The sequence below is a fragment of the Eptatretus burgeri genome, chromosome 15 (assembly GCF_056783735.1).
Source record: "Eptatretus burgeri isolate ZD-2024b chromosome 15, Ebu_testis_v1, whole genome shotgun sequence".
Lineage (NCBI taxonomy): Eukaryota > Metazoa > Chordata > Myxini > Myxiniformes > Myxinidae > Eptatretus > Eptatretus burgeri.
Window position 1 is genome coordinate 42,751,864 of NC_140975.1, and position 14,820 is coordinate 42,766,683.

Here is a 14,820-nt window from a genome sequence, read left to right on the forward strand (position 1 = left end):
CGCTGGCACCATGAACAAATTACAAAATTCCTGCCCTGACTTCCTGAGTTGGAGTGGTGAACCGACCAGGATTGTGATGCAGAAACTGCTTCGGCACCACCAACGCTCTGCATAAGGCATGATATGATGATGATGATGATGATGATGATGATGATGATGATGATGATGATCGCACAGGCATGATTGACCTCATGGGCTCCTGCGTTGAAGTTCATTGCAAGGGAACTCATATTAATGTTACCACCAGCAGCCATGTGTTGTGTACAACAGAAAATGAAAAAGCTCTTCAGTGAACCTTGACTTCTATCATCATCATCATCATCATCGTCATCGTCATCCCCTTTCCAGAATGTTGGTGTTGCCAAAGCAGTCTCTTCACAAGGGTTTTGTTGGGTAGTTTGTCATTGCCTTCCCAGCAGTCAGTCAGGGCAGGAATTTGTAATTTGTTCAGGGTGTTGGTGATAACTCACTTACTCTACGTGAAGGACACCATGGGATCTAAAATGACCAATGACCAATGACTATTGCCAGCAGCCGGATACTCTGGCTTAACGTCCTTCCAATGGAGGGGAAACACATTGATGCATCAACCTGCATGTGAAACCACCAGTGTGACAGTTTATAGCATAGGATCTTGATCATCCACACAAGTACAAAAAACATACAGTCAGCTTGACATCGTTTTTAAAGGATGATGTGATCCCTGTGGGACTCCCTTCTGGCACAACACCAGAATGGCAATTTTACTCAGATTCAACATTGGCGAAAACCAAACTCGTGTAACAGTGAAGATTCTTGTCCCTGACAAACTTCCTTGGGTATAATGTGGAAGTAGTGTAACTCGTGAAGGCTTAGTGTTGATTTGTATTGGTGAACAGGTAGAAAAATGGATGAAATCAACAGGATGTTGATTGAGGTATGCTAGTTATCGTGGTGAGTGAGGAGAAACTTGACATTTCGGACGTTAATCCTTCGTTGGAACGAAATAGTGAAGGGTTAATGTCCAAAACCTCAGCATCTCCTCACTTCCCATGGAAGTTAGTAAGCATACCTCAATCAACGTCCTATTGATTTCAACCATTCGTTTACTAGTGTATAGCCTGGGATAGCTCCCATGATATCTCAGGTATATTCTGGGCCCTGCCATTACATAGCTTGCAGGATAATCTAAATGGGATTAAATATATATACTTCCCTCTCCCCCAGTACAAGTTATGGTTAAAGCTATTCGGATTTGAGCTACGAGGATAAAGGTTTGGCTAACACAGAATATACTCAAGGCCCAATGTGAGCTATCCCAGGCTATACCCACAACATATGTGAGTAGCTCTTACACCAGGAACCAGAGATATATCAGAAGTGAGCATGGAACCCAAAATAACTAACAACCTGATCGTCGTCCTGGAATATAAGCCTTTTGTACGGTGCGTGCACGATCCTCCTATATTCACGTTTGGCACAGTAGGACCCCCCCAAAAATATGAGGGGGGGGAGATTTATTTTGAAGTCATTTTCCTTGAAGTTCCACTTGCTATGGGTAGGTGAGAAATGCCATCTTTTCTCACAGTTGAATGGAAATGAATTTTATCCCAATCATTTTCACTTCCTACTAAAATAATTGCTCTTTCTCGGAAGCGTGGGCAACAGTTTCCCATCCTGATAAACTTTCTCCAAAGGACATGATGACATTACGTTTGCGTCAAAAGAGGAAAGAAGATTAGGGTCACGTCAAAAATAAATGGCCACCTGCAAAAAGGAAACTTTTTTTGTGCTCTATGAATAGAAAGCGAGCCACACTTACATGAACTATTACAGAGGTGTTGAACGAGATCAAAGATGTGGGTGCTACCCACATGCTACCCCACCCACCTTGGCACGATGGTTGTCATTTTTCTCCAAACCATCAACGCACAGAAGATCCTTGGCGACTCCAATGCACGGCAGGTCGACAAGCACGCCAAGGTGACATGCCAATCCAAAACCTGCACGACGCGCAACAACAATTCACCAGGTATGCATTGGCATTCACTCCTCACCCCGTCCTATAGCACGTAACCATCCACTTTTTCAAGCGAATCTATCCCTCAACAGTTGTGTGTGTGTGTGTGTTATCTTTTGGGCCTCCATAACCATTCGCCCTAAACTTCGATCCTCATCGATCAGACCCACCAGCATCTATCCCTCTCTTGGTTTAATTTTCGTAGACGGATTCGCTTCTTTCCTAGAATCGGCAGATGAGCATTGTATTGCCCTGGATCTTTGTATCTCACCTGGTTTTATGAATCTCTGAGCTCAATAAATATCTGCCACTCCATTTATCAGTGTGCAAGAGGAAGGTGAAAACGTTTTAATAAACCTAAAGATGCTTGTCATAGACAAATGAGTAATACATTCAGCCTATTATTCTGGTAACCTGACAGCTCCATCATCGCTGATGAAAACAAAAGGAAGGGGGCAATCTGCAGAGCAGGAGAAATCGAATCATCCCGGAAGGGAAATTTCAATGATTAATTACTCAAAGATACTCATCAAAGCATTTCAAGTGACGAGCATCATCCTTAACCAAAACTCACCGAGAAAACATGACTAAATGGGAGAGGTAACTGCAGTTGATGGGTATGGCCAAGCAGTGTGGGTGTAATCCAAGTACTTGGCACATCACCGAGGATGGTAAAGACAAGAACAAGTTTATTCACACAATCAAGCTCTGATAACCTCCTGAACAAAACTAATGGTTGACAGATAGTAAAGTAAGTGTTCCAATGACTATACACACAAATTGTTATGACACCAAAAGTAATGCTGCATGTAAGCATCGTTGTTGTTGTTGTTGTTGTTGTTGTTGTTGTTGTTGTTGTTCTTACCCCATTCACGCGGAGCGGAACAAAAAAATAAAGGGGTTAAGCAATTGGTTCATGTCCATCTGTCTTATCAGTTTATGATTGAGGAACGACTTATTTAAATTTAACGTTATATTTTGAACATGAATCGGAAAACAAACCTCCCCTTTAATAGCACTTTGTCTCTGAATTCATCCTGACTGTACATGCGCAGAGAGAAGTGAGATAATACTTTTTACTCTGTCTGCCTGTCTGGTAGTCAAGCAACATCGAAAATCATTCCAAACAGGAAACTTACTGTTTTTGAGGACGTTAAAAAGGACACAAACAACAGGCACAAATAACTAATGTAACGTGTTACATAGGGTGATGTAATAGACGATGGAGAAAATGGCCTGTAAAATGTGGAATTAATTTATTTATATGCCTTTAAACCTCTTTAAATCTGTGTTTAATTTTAATTATATACTTGAACACCGAAGAACACAAATCACCTCTATAATACTTCCAAGAACCATGCTATATGTCGATATACATCGTATGAAAGGGCATGGCAAGTGAGAGAGTCAGGGTGAAGTAGATTCTGATCGACGCTGCATTCTACGGTGATCAAGAAATCCTCCATCTCCTAAACTGCAATTCATCATCATCTTACTATACTACGGGTGATGGATAAGAGTGGTGTAAAAGATTGCTTCAGTAGCACTAAACTTCTGCATTTAAAAAATATATACATTATTTTGTTAAAATTGAAGTATATACTTGAACACTGCACATTGCATTAAATTAACTCTCTTGTTATTGTTGTTGTTAGTGGTAGTGGTGGTGGTGTTAAGATTATGTGTTCATCTTTGAGAATTTTATTATCAAAACCAATGATTGCCTTCCTCTCACGGCCCAGTTTCCCTTTCACAGCCCATCTCTTTATCAGCATGCACTTTTATAGATTCAATACAGACAAGGGTCTTTATCCAGAAGATAAAAATGCCACCGAATGTTACATGCAGGGATTCATTTCCCGATTTCATGTGACATCACAGGAATCTGGAAGTATCAGAAACTGACCATCGAGTTCTTACCAACGATTTGGAAAGATTATCTGGAAAACAACTTGGAAGACTGCAAGCAGCAATTAGTTGGATTCACATCACTGAAGTTCGTTGGCATCATCAGTGCATAACTGTCTTTAATTCAGGTCCAGTGGCAGACATCAAGCAGGCATCATGCTTCTTGGCCACTCCTCAGAAACTTTTAATGCAGACAGTATTTGTACAAAGTGTCACAAACTACATTAGGACACCATGGTCTGCATCTCTGTCTCAATGGGCACTTCTTAAAACTGTGGAGTGAAACATTATTGTGGAAATCCTCAGCATTTATTGTCATTACGTGAAGACACATGGTTCACCTATCATAAGGCGGCTGAAAGGCTGTTGATCTAATTCCTGCAGCTTTTGACAGGTTGTACTTTTATTCTTGTTCTGCTTTTCATTTTTCCATATAAAATCTGTAAACTGGATAATCATTTCCATGTTGCTGGATCTTCACCAATTCAACCAACTCTTCTTCCTCATACCACCCATTATGCTATGAGGATATTATCTGCTGGGCTTCAAGATGGTAACACACCAAAACATCATAAGGTATCTCAAGTCTGTCCATTTCTTAAAGCATTTCATTCACATCGATAGCACAGCCGAGATGGACGATGCCAGATTCCTGATCTTTTTTCTGTGCTCCTTGGAGCATGCAGGATTGGCCGATATGCGGCAATACAAGAAACCTGTACCAGGAAAGTAGGTGGTTGTCATGCAGAAGTTGTAGATTTTTCTCTTTCATTCAGTCCTCAGATTGCGATATATCATCACACAAGTTTAGGTTTTGTAAGATATTGTGATAGGACGCCGACCAAACTCCATCGTGATGAATTGAGAGTCACGCTCCCTGGAGGTAATCATCATCACCATCATCAATGTACCAGACTCTTGACAGAGCATCAGTGCTGCCGAAGCAGTTTCTGGACAAGTCTTCAGCTATGTTGGGTGGTTTGCCATTGCTTACCCTGCCTGTCAGCCATTAGAGGCCCAAAAATCTGCAACTGGAAACAATTAAGATAAAATGCAACCTTTATTTAGCAGTTGCTTGGCCAAGTGATTATTATTCAGATAATCTCTTGTACTGGGATGCTAATGAAGGTATTCTTTATGATCCAAATCCTGACCATTGCCTAAAAGGCTGACCTTCAACTATAAAGCAAGTTCCAAACAAAATTATTTCCTAATAATTTTGTAGCCAAGACATTTTGCGACACAGATGGCAATAACCAAATTGTTACAAGACGTAAATTGTCATACTACGGTACCAATTTCATTTCACCGGTTTGGCTCCGAGAGACGGCCACTTGGGCAGCATAATTATGAAGACACAGAGAACGATGCAATAAAGGTAAATGAGAAAACAAAATGCAAGGAGGAGACTCAAAGGACCATTGACAACAAGTTTGTATTTCACTTTCAGCATTCCTATAACAGATGGCACAAAGCCTTTACCAGCAATGACATCATCCATGACGGTGAAACAGCAATGGGCACCATATCAAAGTGAGAGCTTTTGACTCCGGTTTCAATTGCAAGGTGATACGATCCCACATCAACGAGTATCTATCGGCATCACAAGCTGCTTCTTATGTTCCGCGAATTACAGTGAGGAGGAAATGGACAGAAACGTGGGGCTGGGAAATAGTGGTCTAACATCTCAAAAATCTAAACTCAAAATTAGATAACATTTCAAAAACCTGCCTGAACCCACTCCCTAGTCGTGTGAAGGGAAAATAATGCATAAACTTTTCTTGAGTCTGATTTTCTTCAATAATTAATTGGTATTGTAACTCGTGTATATATATATATATATATATATATATATATATATATATATATATATATATATATATATATATATATATATCTTCTTCTTCTTTCGGCTGCTCCCATTCAGGGTCGCCACAGCGGATCATCCGTGTGATCTGCATCGTGATTTGGCACATGTTTTATGCCGGATGCCCTTCCTGACACAACCCTGGTCACCTCTTACGACACAGGGATATGGTACACCTATTTTAACCGGGGTATACACCGGCCCAGTATACTGGTACTCATTTCGCCGACCTCGGAAGGATGACAGGCTGAGTAAACCCCCTGGTGTATTAATTCAGTGGCTCAACGGGACTTGAACTCAGGACCTTTTGGATCCCAAGCTGCTGCCCTAACCACTGCGCCAACACCAGGCTCTACATATATATATATATATATATATATATATATATATATATATATATATATATATATATATATATATATATATATATATATATATATATATATATATATATATATATATATACACACACACACACACACACACACACACACACACACACACACACACACACACACACACACACACACACACACACACACAATATACGCCCCACTCAAAATTTTCACCTTTAGTTGCCTTGTAGCCTGGAATGAAATTGTATTAAATCAGACTTTTCCCACCTTCATTTACACATCGTGACCCACAACTTCCAAGTGAAAAACAAATTGTACAAATTTCAGAAAATTAATTAAAAAGACAAAACGAGAATATCTTGGTTGGATAAGTGTCCATCCCCCCGAGTTAATACTTGCTGGAAGCACCTTTGACAGCAATTACAGCTGTATTGAGCTGTATGTGAATCAAGGTGTGAATTTGCACACCTTGATTGAGCAATATTTTCCCATTCTTCTGAACAAAACTGTTCAAGCTCGGTCAAATTGCACGGGGAGGGTTGATGGACAGCAATCTTTAAGTCATGCCACAGATTTTGATTGGATTGAGGTCGGGGCTCTGACTGGGCCACTCAAGGACATTTATATTTTTGTTCCTTAGCCACTGCAGTGTAGTTTTGGCTGTGTGCTTCGGGTCATTGTCATGATGAAAGGTGAACTTCCATCGCATTTTCAACTTCCTTGCAGAGAGCAGCAGGTTTTCCTCTCGGATTTTTCTGTATTGTGCTCCATCCATTTTCCCTTCTATCCTGACAAGTGCTCCAGTCCCTGCTGATGAGAATCATCTCCAAAACATGATGCTGTCACCACCATGTTTCACAGTAGGGATGGTGTTCTTTTGATGATGTTCTGTGTTGGGTTTGCACCAAATGTAACGTTTTGTAATTGGGCCAAAAAGTTCCATCATACCAAAAAAAAATTGGCCATCTGGCTTCAGAATCTCCAGACTGTGTTTTTTGCATACCTCAAATGGACTCAAGGTGAGCTTTTTTGAGCAATAGCTTCCTTCTTGCCACCGTACCGTACAGGCCAGACTTGTGGAGTGCTTGGTATATTGTCACTTATACACAATGACCAGTCTTTGTCATAAAGGCATGTAGCTCTTTTAAAGTTGCCATTGGACTTTTGGTGTAGCCTCTGTGATCAGTCTCCTCCTTGCTTGGTCATCTAATTTGGAGGGATGGCCTGATTTAGGCAGAATCTTGGTGGTAACATACCCCTTCCACTTCTTAATGGTTGGCTTGACTGTGCTCCAAGGGATATTCAAGGCCTTTGAAATATTTTATACCCATCCCCTGATCTGTGCCTTTCCACAACTTTATCCCGGAGGTCTTTTGAAAGCTCTTTGGGTCTCATGGTTGAGTCTTTGCTATGAAATGCACTCTCCAACAGAGGAAACCTACACTAACAGCTGATTTTATTCTGAAATAATCAGAATCGCTACAATTTAACACAGGTGGAGGCCAATTAATTTGGTGTGTGATTTTAAAGGTGATTGGTTTCACCTGAGCTAATTTTCAATTGCTATTTTAAGGGGGTGGATACTTATCCAACCATGATATTCTAGTTTTGTATTTTTAATTAATTTTCTGAAACTTGTAGAATTTGTTTTTCACTTGGAAGTTGTGGGTTACGATGTGTAAATAAAGGTGGAAAAAGTCTGATTTAATGCAATTTAATTCCAGGCTATAAGGCAAAACAAGGTGAAAATTTTGAAAGGGGGTGTAGATTTTCTTACGGCACTGTATATAGTGTTTGGCCCTATCTCTGAATGGTAAAGAATCACTTAAAAAATTATCGGATCTTGATCCGGATCTTTGCCAAATTCGAGTGAATTTGTCTTCGCCAAAATCACACACCCAACCAGTCCACCAAGTTTCAGCCGAATATGTCCATAACTTCTTCAGATATCCTACTCAGAGACAAATGGACAAATAGACAAACAAACAGGGGTGAAAACAACCTCCATGCACCTTCGGTGGCGTAGGTAATTAATTTAGAGAAGCAGGTTAGGGATTGCCTTGTGAGCCATACAGCCAATTGTGAGGGCGATGAAAACGTGACAAATATAAGGAAACGGTCCCCCACTTTTGACAGCAAAGTTGTGCTGCATTCAGCTAAAAACAACACCGACATTTGCACTAATGCGAAGAATGGAAAACGCAATTTAAAATGTAAAATGTCTACACTGGGTTGTTGACTCTCATTAGCTGCCAAAGTGGCAACCTATTAATATCGTGGCTTGGTTATTTGCCAATTTTCCTTCTCTGTGATCTATCAATCTAACATTAACTTGCCCACTCTGCTCTCCTTCCGTCGTGGCATTTGTCATCGCTTTGCATTTATTCGAGAAGAATAATGCAATTAAATGACATCTGCTTATGGCGAACGGAAGTCACGTGACCTCAAGTGAACCTGATTATCACGATTGAGCAACTTTTCAGTCTTTCACATTTGGGAGGAGAGCATAAAAGGTTACGGAAGAAAAAAAGACACTCGAGATCATCCAAGATACGAAAATCCTTTTTGTATTTTTCAATTATAGTGTCCCTTGACTTCAATACACTTGCTCTCGTTTCTCCTTCAAAAAGGTCTATGGCAGAAAAATAGACATTTTCCGATTGCTCCTTCAGATACATCGTGATTGCTTCAGTCAGTTTCACATCGGTGAATTGCGGTGGTGACTCAGGAGGGACTTCAAATGTCGAAACAGATAATAGTAACTGATGGTCAACTCTGGACTGTTTGGAGGATGATCTATGAGATGCCTGAAGCTACAGACGTGGTCGGCAGTCTATGCAAACAAGGGCCTTATGCACAGATTCGTTCTTGTGAAGGAGCAAACCTTCATGTCAACATCCCTCACAATTTGTCCTTGATGATCTGCCACAATTTCTGCATTGAGGCTGATGTCGCATCTCCCTGAGAAGATAGTTTTGTGAGGGGTATAGTAACAATCAGAAGGATTCCCTTGGTATCCCAGAAAAGAGGCCATTATCATGCTGGATAAAGGTTTGGCACAAAAATGCATTGAGTAGTTGTGGCCCCATTTACCCTCATAGCATGCATTCCTATTTGGTATCAGGATCCCACGGGTGAAGCCAGGTTTCCTCACCAGTTATCAGATGAGTGATAAAGTTGGCTGGATCTATGTTGAACAGTTGGGGAAGCTCACGCCATAATGCCAGCAATTGTGGTCAATAGTAGGTGCTGGGGTCTTGGGGGACATATTTTGATGAGACATAACATGCACAAGTGTCTGTGGATGATAGTGAAAATGTTGCCTTGGGAAATTCTAAGTTCTGTGGATAATCAGCCACTTTAACTCAGTGGTCATTTACGTTTAACGCCTCAACTTTGGCAATAGCTTGTAGGTCTTTAGGCTTTAACCTAATTTTATTGATCATGTAAAATCACAAAATTCATCTTCCCAGTCATTTTATGCAATAAATAAATAAACAATGACCAATAAATCCATCCGTGTGGCAATTGAATACCTTTGATGAAAGCACTCACATCCAATGCCATGAACCGTTTAAGGAATCCTTTCCAAAACAGCAGTCACATAAAATATAAACTTCATCACAAAAAATTTACATCATACAAACGACATAACATACATATTCATTAGTCTGTGGCCAATCCTGACCTGGGATCATCTCCAAGGGACTCACATATATGCTCATTGTCCATTTAACTACTGTAGAAAAAGAAGGTGCATCCGGTTTTTTGCCATACACGACCATCATCCGGTTTACGAATTGCTTGGACCTGACACTTTCTTTACATAAAATCTTGATGACACCTCTCATGTTCAATTTTAGTAAGATCCATCATCGTGTGATGCAGAAACCTGGATTATACACTGGGACATACAATATCACATTCATGAAATTAATGGCAGAATGCAGGGTACGTGGAAGTGTCTAATGAGCAAAAATAAATAATAAAATAAACAGCAGTTCAAAAACGTCCTTGTTCCAACTTTTTGAACTGCTTCAATAGAATGTACGTACTACAAGAGATGTTGTCCTGGTGATAAAAAAAATACATCTCCTTCTTGAGAAACGGTGGTTGCAAAATGAGCAGACCGATAATATAACCCAAGTGAAGAGAGAACAAATGGCAACGTGCTGCAATTGCATGTTTTAATGGAGGGGACCACAAGTGGGTGCAAAATGCAATATCACCTGCTGGAATTGAAGCTGAAAAAGGAAAGGCATTGCACAACTGATGTTTGCAAAGCAAACAGGCCAGGGAAAGTGCTGCCATGCCTTGCAGATCCTAGCCAGGGGGGTTTGCGAGCTATCCGTGCTCGAGCAGCCGTCCCTGGGCTTGCAGAGTTCTCGGGTAGTTTTGCAATTCGGTCTCTATTTGTTTCCGTTTATACAAACTCACTTGTATTTAATCCAATCGATTGCAAAATTTAGCAAATCTTCTTCCCGCTGTTGCTCATGACAGGAACATGATTGCTATTAGGCTATCGCAACATTCCCACCCAAACACCCCTCCCCCCACCCCCCCCCCCCGCGACACATACGCATATACACACTCTCACACACACACACACACCCTTTGTCTCCCAACCCTCTCCCACCATTGCTCTCCCTATACTGTGCCGTACCATTTCGTTAATGCAGGTTGTAACACCATGATACTAATACAAAATATTAGTTTATACAAAGCACTGAAAGTAACGTATCTTGTGAATATCTCACGGCTTCATGCCTGACTATTATGAGAATAACCACCTGAAATAGTCAAGACCCTTCCTTCATCATATAGCAGTCACAAGAGGCTTCATCATTGAGGAGCCTTCAATGGGTAGATTCAAACTGATCACATATAACGGAAAGGACGATGTTGAAGAAAAAAATAAAAATAACATTAAGAGGTAATAATGATGAAGACACTTAATATCAATAAACATTATTGTGCTTTTGGGGTAAGTACAGTTGGATAAGAGGGAGTTAATGAGCTCCATGGACAAATACTCAGCTTTGTACTTTAAAGGTCCCCTGACATGCAAAAGTACTGAAATTTCATTTATATATGTCCTATAGGAGTTTTTCATCGTGATTTCAGATCTGAAAATGTTTTTTCACAATACTCATTCTGTAAAATGTAAAATTCAAAAAACAAACCTCTTCGGGAACGCCCCTAAAAATTCTCCTGAAAGCGGCGTAACCCACATGACATCAACTTCAGGATAACAAAGGCTGCACGTAAATTACTCGGGTTGGTGGTCTACGTGATTCTATTGGCTTTCTGTGTGTTTCTACATTCGATTGGTCGAATCAATCGCTTCGTTCATTTCTGCTTTAAAAAAAAATCGAATATTTGCTTTTGAATAATGGATGACATGGATTTTGATTTGTCTGGTAACGACAGCGAGTGTGAGAGAAATGAAGGATTTTGGTCTGAATCACATGGAGAATTGTCGGATAACGTAGTCGCGGGAAGTGAAGTTCAGGCAGCTGGAAATGAAATACGGCCTTACCAGTTCGAGCCCGAAGCAGAACAAGCAGAGGAAAATGGTGATGAAATTCCCAGAGTTCATGATGATTGGGAGGACATCGAAGGAAGACTTGGTAATAACAACTGGTTAGAGTAAATCCTATTCGTAATTCAATAATGTAAATTCGACTTGCATACTGCTCGATATCAGAAATATTTTAGTGAGGTGACGTGACCAGCGCAGCTTATCAGACATGTTGCATCGCGGCGAATTAATCACAAACAAGGGCGGCCCATGTCATCGGCCGTATCTCTCCGCGCATAAAACGAAGCAATCTCTGTCTATGGCAGAGCAATCTCTCTGTCCGGATACGATGAAAACTTGTGTGCAGAACACACCTTGTGACACAATTGTCTCGAGTAGTCCGATAAATCTGACGTTCTGTTGCATTTTTATTTATTTTATTCCTACTGTCGTCATGTAGCGGCAGTAGAAAACAATGAAGAAAAGAGAATAATAAAAGAAAGCTACAGCACGTCAGATTTATCGGCCTAGTCGGATGGACGACGGATTTATCAGCCGAGTCGGACGGACGACAGATTTATCGGACTAGTCGGACGGCCGACGGATTTATCAGACTAGTCTAGGCCAGTGTTTATCAACCGGGGTTCCCCGGAACCCTAGGGTTCCGCAAGAGGTCGCTAGGGGTTCTGCGAGAAACAGTAATAAATAGGCTAATGTATTTTTGAGTAGTTTTTGTTTGATTTAATATTCGTAATTTTACTATACACGTATGGCATATTGTTGGAAACTCCTTGGTTATTATAATAGAGGCTTCGACCTCTTATATTATTTACAATTATAACAACCATAGGGAATGTATTTAACGATGTCTATATGGCACCAGTGTGAAACCGCCCTCACTGGTTAGTGGACGTCCTGTACGCGGCGGATTCGTGTATCATTGAGTGACTGACTCAAGTACGGGATGCATGCACGGTGTCCATCTATCTTCTCTGTGCTTCCTAGCGCAAAGTCTCTCTCTCAAGGTTAGTTCTTCTGTTTACCTTTATTGCTTCAGCTTTATTTGTTTAAGTTTTGTTGATCAAGTTGATCAACTTTAATTGATTTAATCAATTATTTAATCAATTAGCTTGACATTTAATCCGATTGCTCCCAAAAGCTTCGCCTGGCGTCCTTGAGTAACCGCACATCATCTCTGAAAATTTCATGCAAATCGGTTCAGTAGTTTTTGCGTAATGTTGTTCGAACACATATTTACCAATAAATAAATACACAGGGGTCAATACAATACCTTCATCAAACGAAGTTTGCGAAGGTAATGACGTTTTCAAACCAAAAAAATAAATAAATAATTTTTTTTGTGAATTAAAACCTCTCATAAACGATCTCATAAACGATCTCATAAACGTGAGGTCTCATAAACGAGCAGTATGTTTGTTTTTTTTTCATTGCAAATAAATTTGACAAAAAGGGGGTCATTTTTTTCCTTAAACCAGGTATCAGAAAAAAAATATATTATATTTACCACGTGAACTACGATAAAAATATAAAAGAGCAAGATATTAATAATGGTATATAATAATTTTTATGCAGGGGTTCCCTGAGACATGAAAACTATTTCAAGGGTTCCACAAGGGTAAAAAGGTTGAGAAACGCTGGTCTAGACTCTAGAGATCTCGAGTCAATCCACTCTGTGCGATTTTCTATATGTGACGTCAATGCTGCGGTTCGCTGAAGTCAACTTTTTTTATGGGTGGGGCATAGCAAGTTGTGAAAGGCACCAGAAATGATCGAAATATTGCTCCAATTATCCCATTTTTGATTTAAAAAAAAAACATGGGTGATTTCTTCACGAGGAAGGTCAAGTTAATATATAAATAACCAGAAAGTTTTGCATGTCAGGGGACCTTTAAATGAAGTGGGGATTTCTAAAACTTATCAGGAGATACAATAGTTGAAGGAACAGTCAGCTTTTTTTTTTAATACACATAAGTATGAGAAATACTGTTTATAATTCGTGGGATCATGTATTGCATTTTATTAGTTGAAAAGTTCTTACTCATTTTCATTTAAGTACATGGAAAATTAAAAGGGAATTTCATGGATGACTGTGAGTACAGCCATCTTATTCCAAGAACATTTGATTTTGAATGCCCTTCATACTGACTGACCTGCAGGCTCAGCAAACTCAATTAGGAAACCCTCATAGGCCAAAGTTCAAAAAAGAGCATTCAGAAAACAATATGACAGCTTGATAATAATGACTAAAAGAGCAAACATTCTGACCTCTGGGATGTAGAACTCCATTGCCATCAACAAAAATCACCTGGAAAATAGAAAATATAAGGTCAGTAAGAAAACGTTGCTTGAGATCATGAGCACAGGTTAATGGCCGTCACTCCTTGCATGGTGGCCAGCTAGCTTCCGGGTCAAGCTGTCCAAACGCTAAGAATGAAAAATTAAAAAACATTAACGCTAAGAAGGATGACGATATCTGACAACAAATGCAAGGAGCCTAGGAAATATTTGTATCTTTGTGTTGTGTTAGAGTATAATGAAAGTATAACAAGTGATATTTATGGAGAATCTGACAACATTGTATGTGTTTTGATGAGCTATATTACCTTCTTATCCGAATCTTGTGGCTAACGGTATTGCAAGGATAAAGAAAAGACCCTCTGTCTCATGACTCTTCAATGAGCCTTGATTTTGAACACCCATGAACAAAAAAGTAAATAAATAAAGGGGGGGGATACAACATATTAAGGTGACTATTCCACTTGCCTGCTCCCATCAATTAAACAAACAAAAAAAAAAAAACTTAAACAAAAAAAAAAAACTTAAACAAACAAAAAATAATAATAAACAAAAAAAGCTTATTAAGCAAACAAAACAAAACAAAAAAAAAACATGACAGCGACAGGACTATGGGCCACACTCAGAGTAAAGAGGATAATGCAGCCGGAAGCAAGGCAGGGGTCTTTCACTCAGAAAGTAGTGTGTAATGGTCTTCCTGGAAAGGTAGTAGCAACAGAAACAGTAGGTAGATCTAAACTGGAATTAGATAGGTATCTAGGAGGCGAGAAGCATTGGAGATAGAGTTACATGGACATTGACAAGACTTGTGGGTAATCTAGGTATGGATGGATGAATGTATACATGAGTCACA

At 39.9% G+C, this 14,820-nt stretch overlaps 1 protein-coding gene across 3 annotated transcripts in view; it reads right to left on the bottom strand.

The window, feature by feature from the left end:
• ENDOV (endonuclease V) overlaps positions 1-14,820 on the bottom strand; it is a 78,565-nt gene that overhangs the window by 24,822 nt on the left and 38,923 nt on the right. For all 3 annotated transcript variants that reach the window (XM_085858133.1, XM_085858131.1, XM_085858132.1), the window contains 2 exons: positions 13,938-13,977; positions 1,870-1,982 (listed from right to left, as the gene is read on the bottom strand). In XM_085858133.1, coding sequence (XP_085714259.1) covers positions 1,870-1,982; positions 13,938-13,977 — 153 coding nt within the window. The remainder of the gene's footprint in view (positions 1-1,869; positions 1,983-13,937; positions 13,978-14,820) is intronic.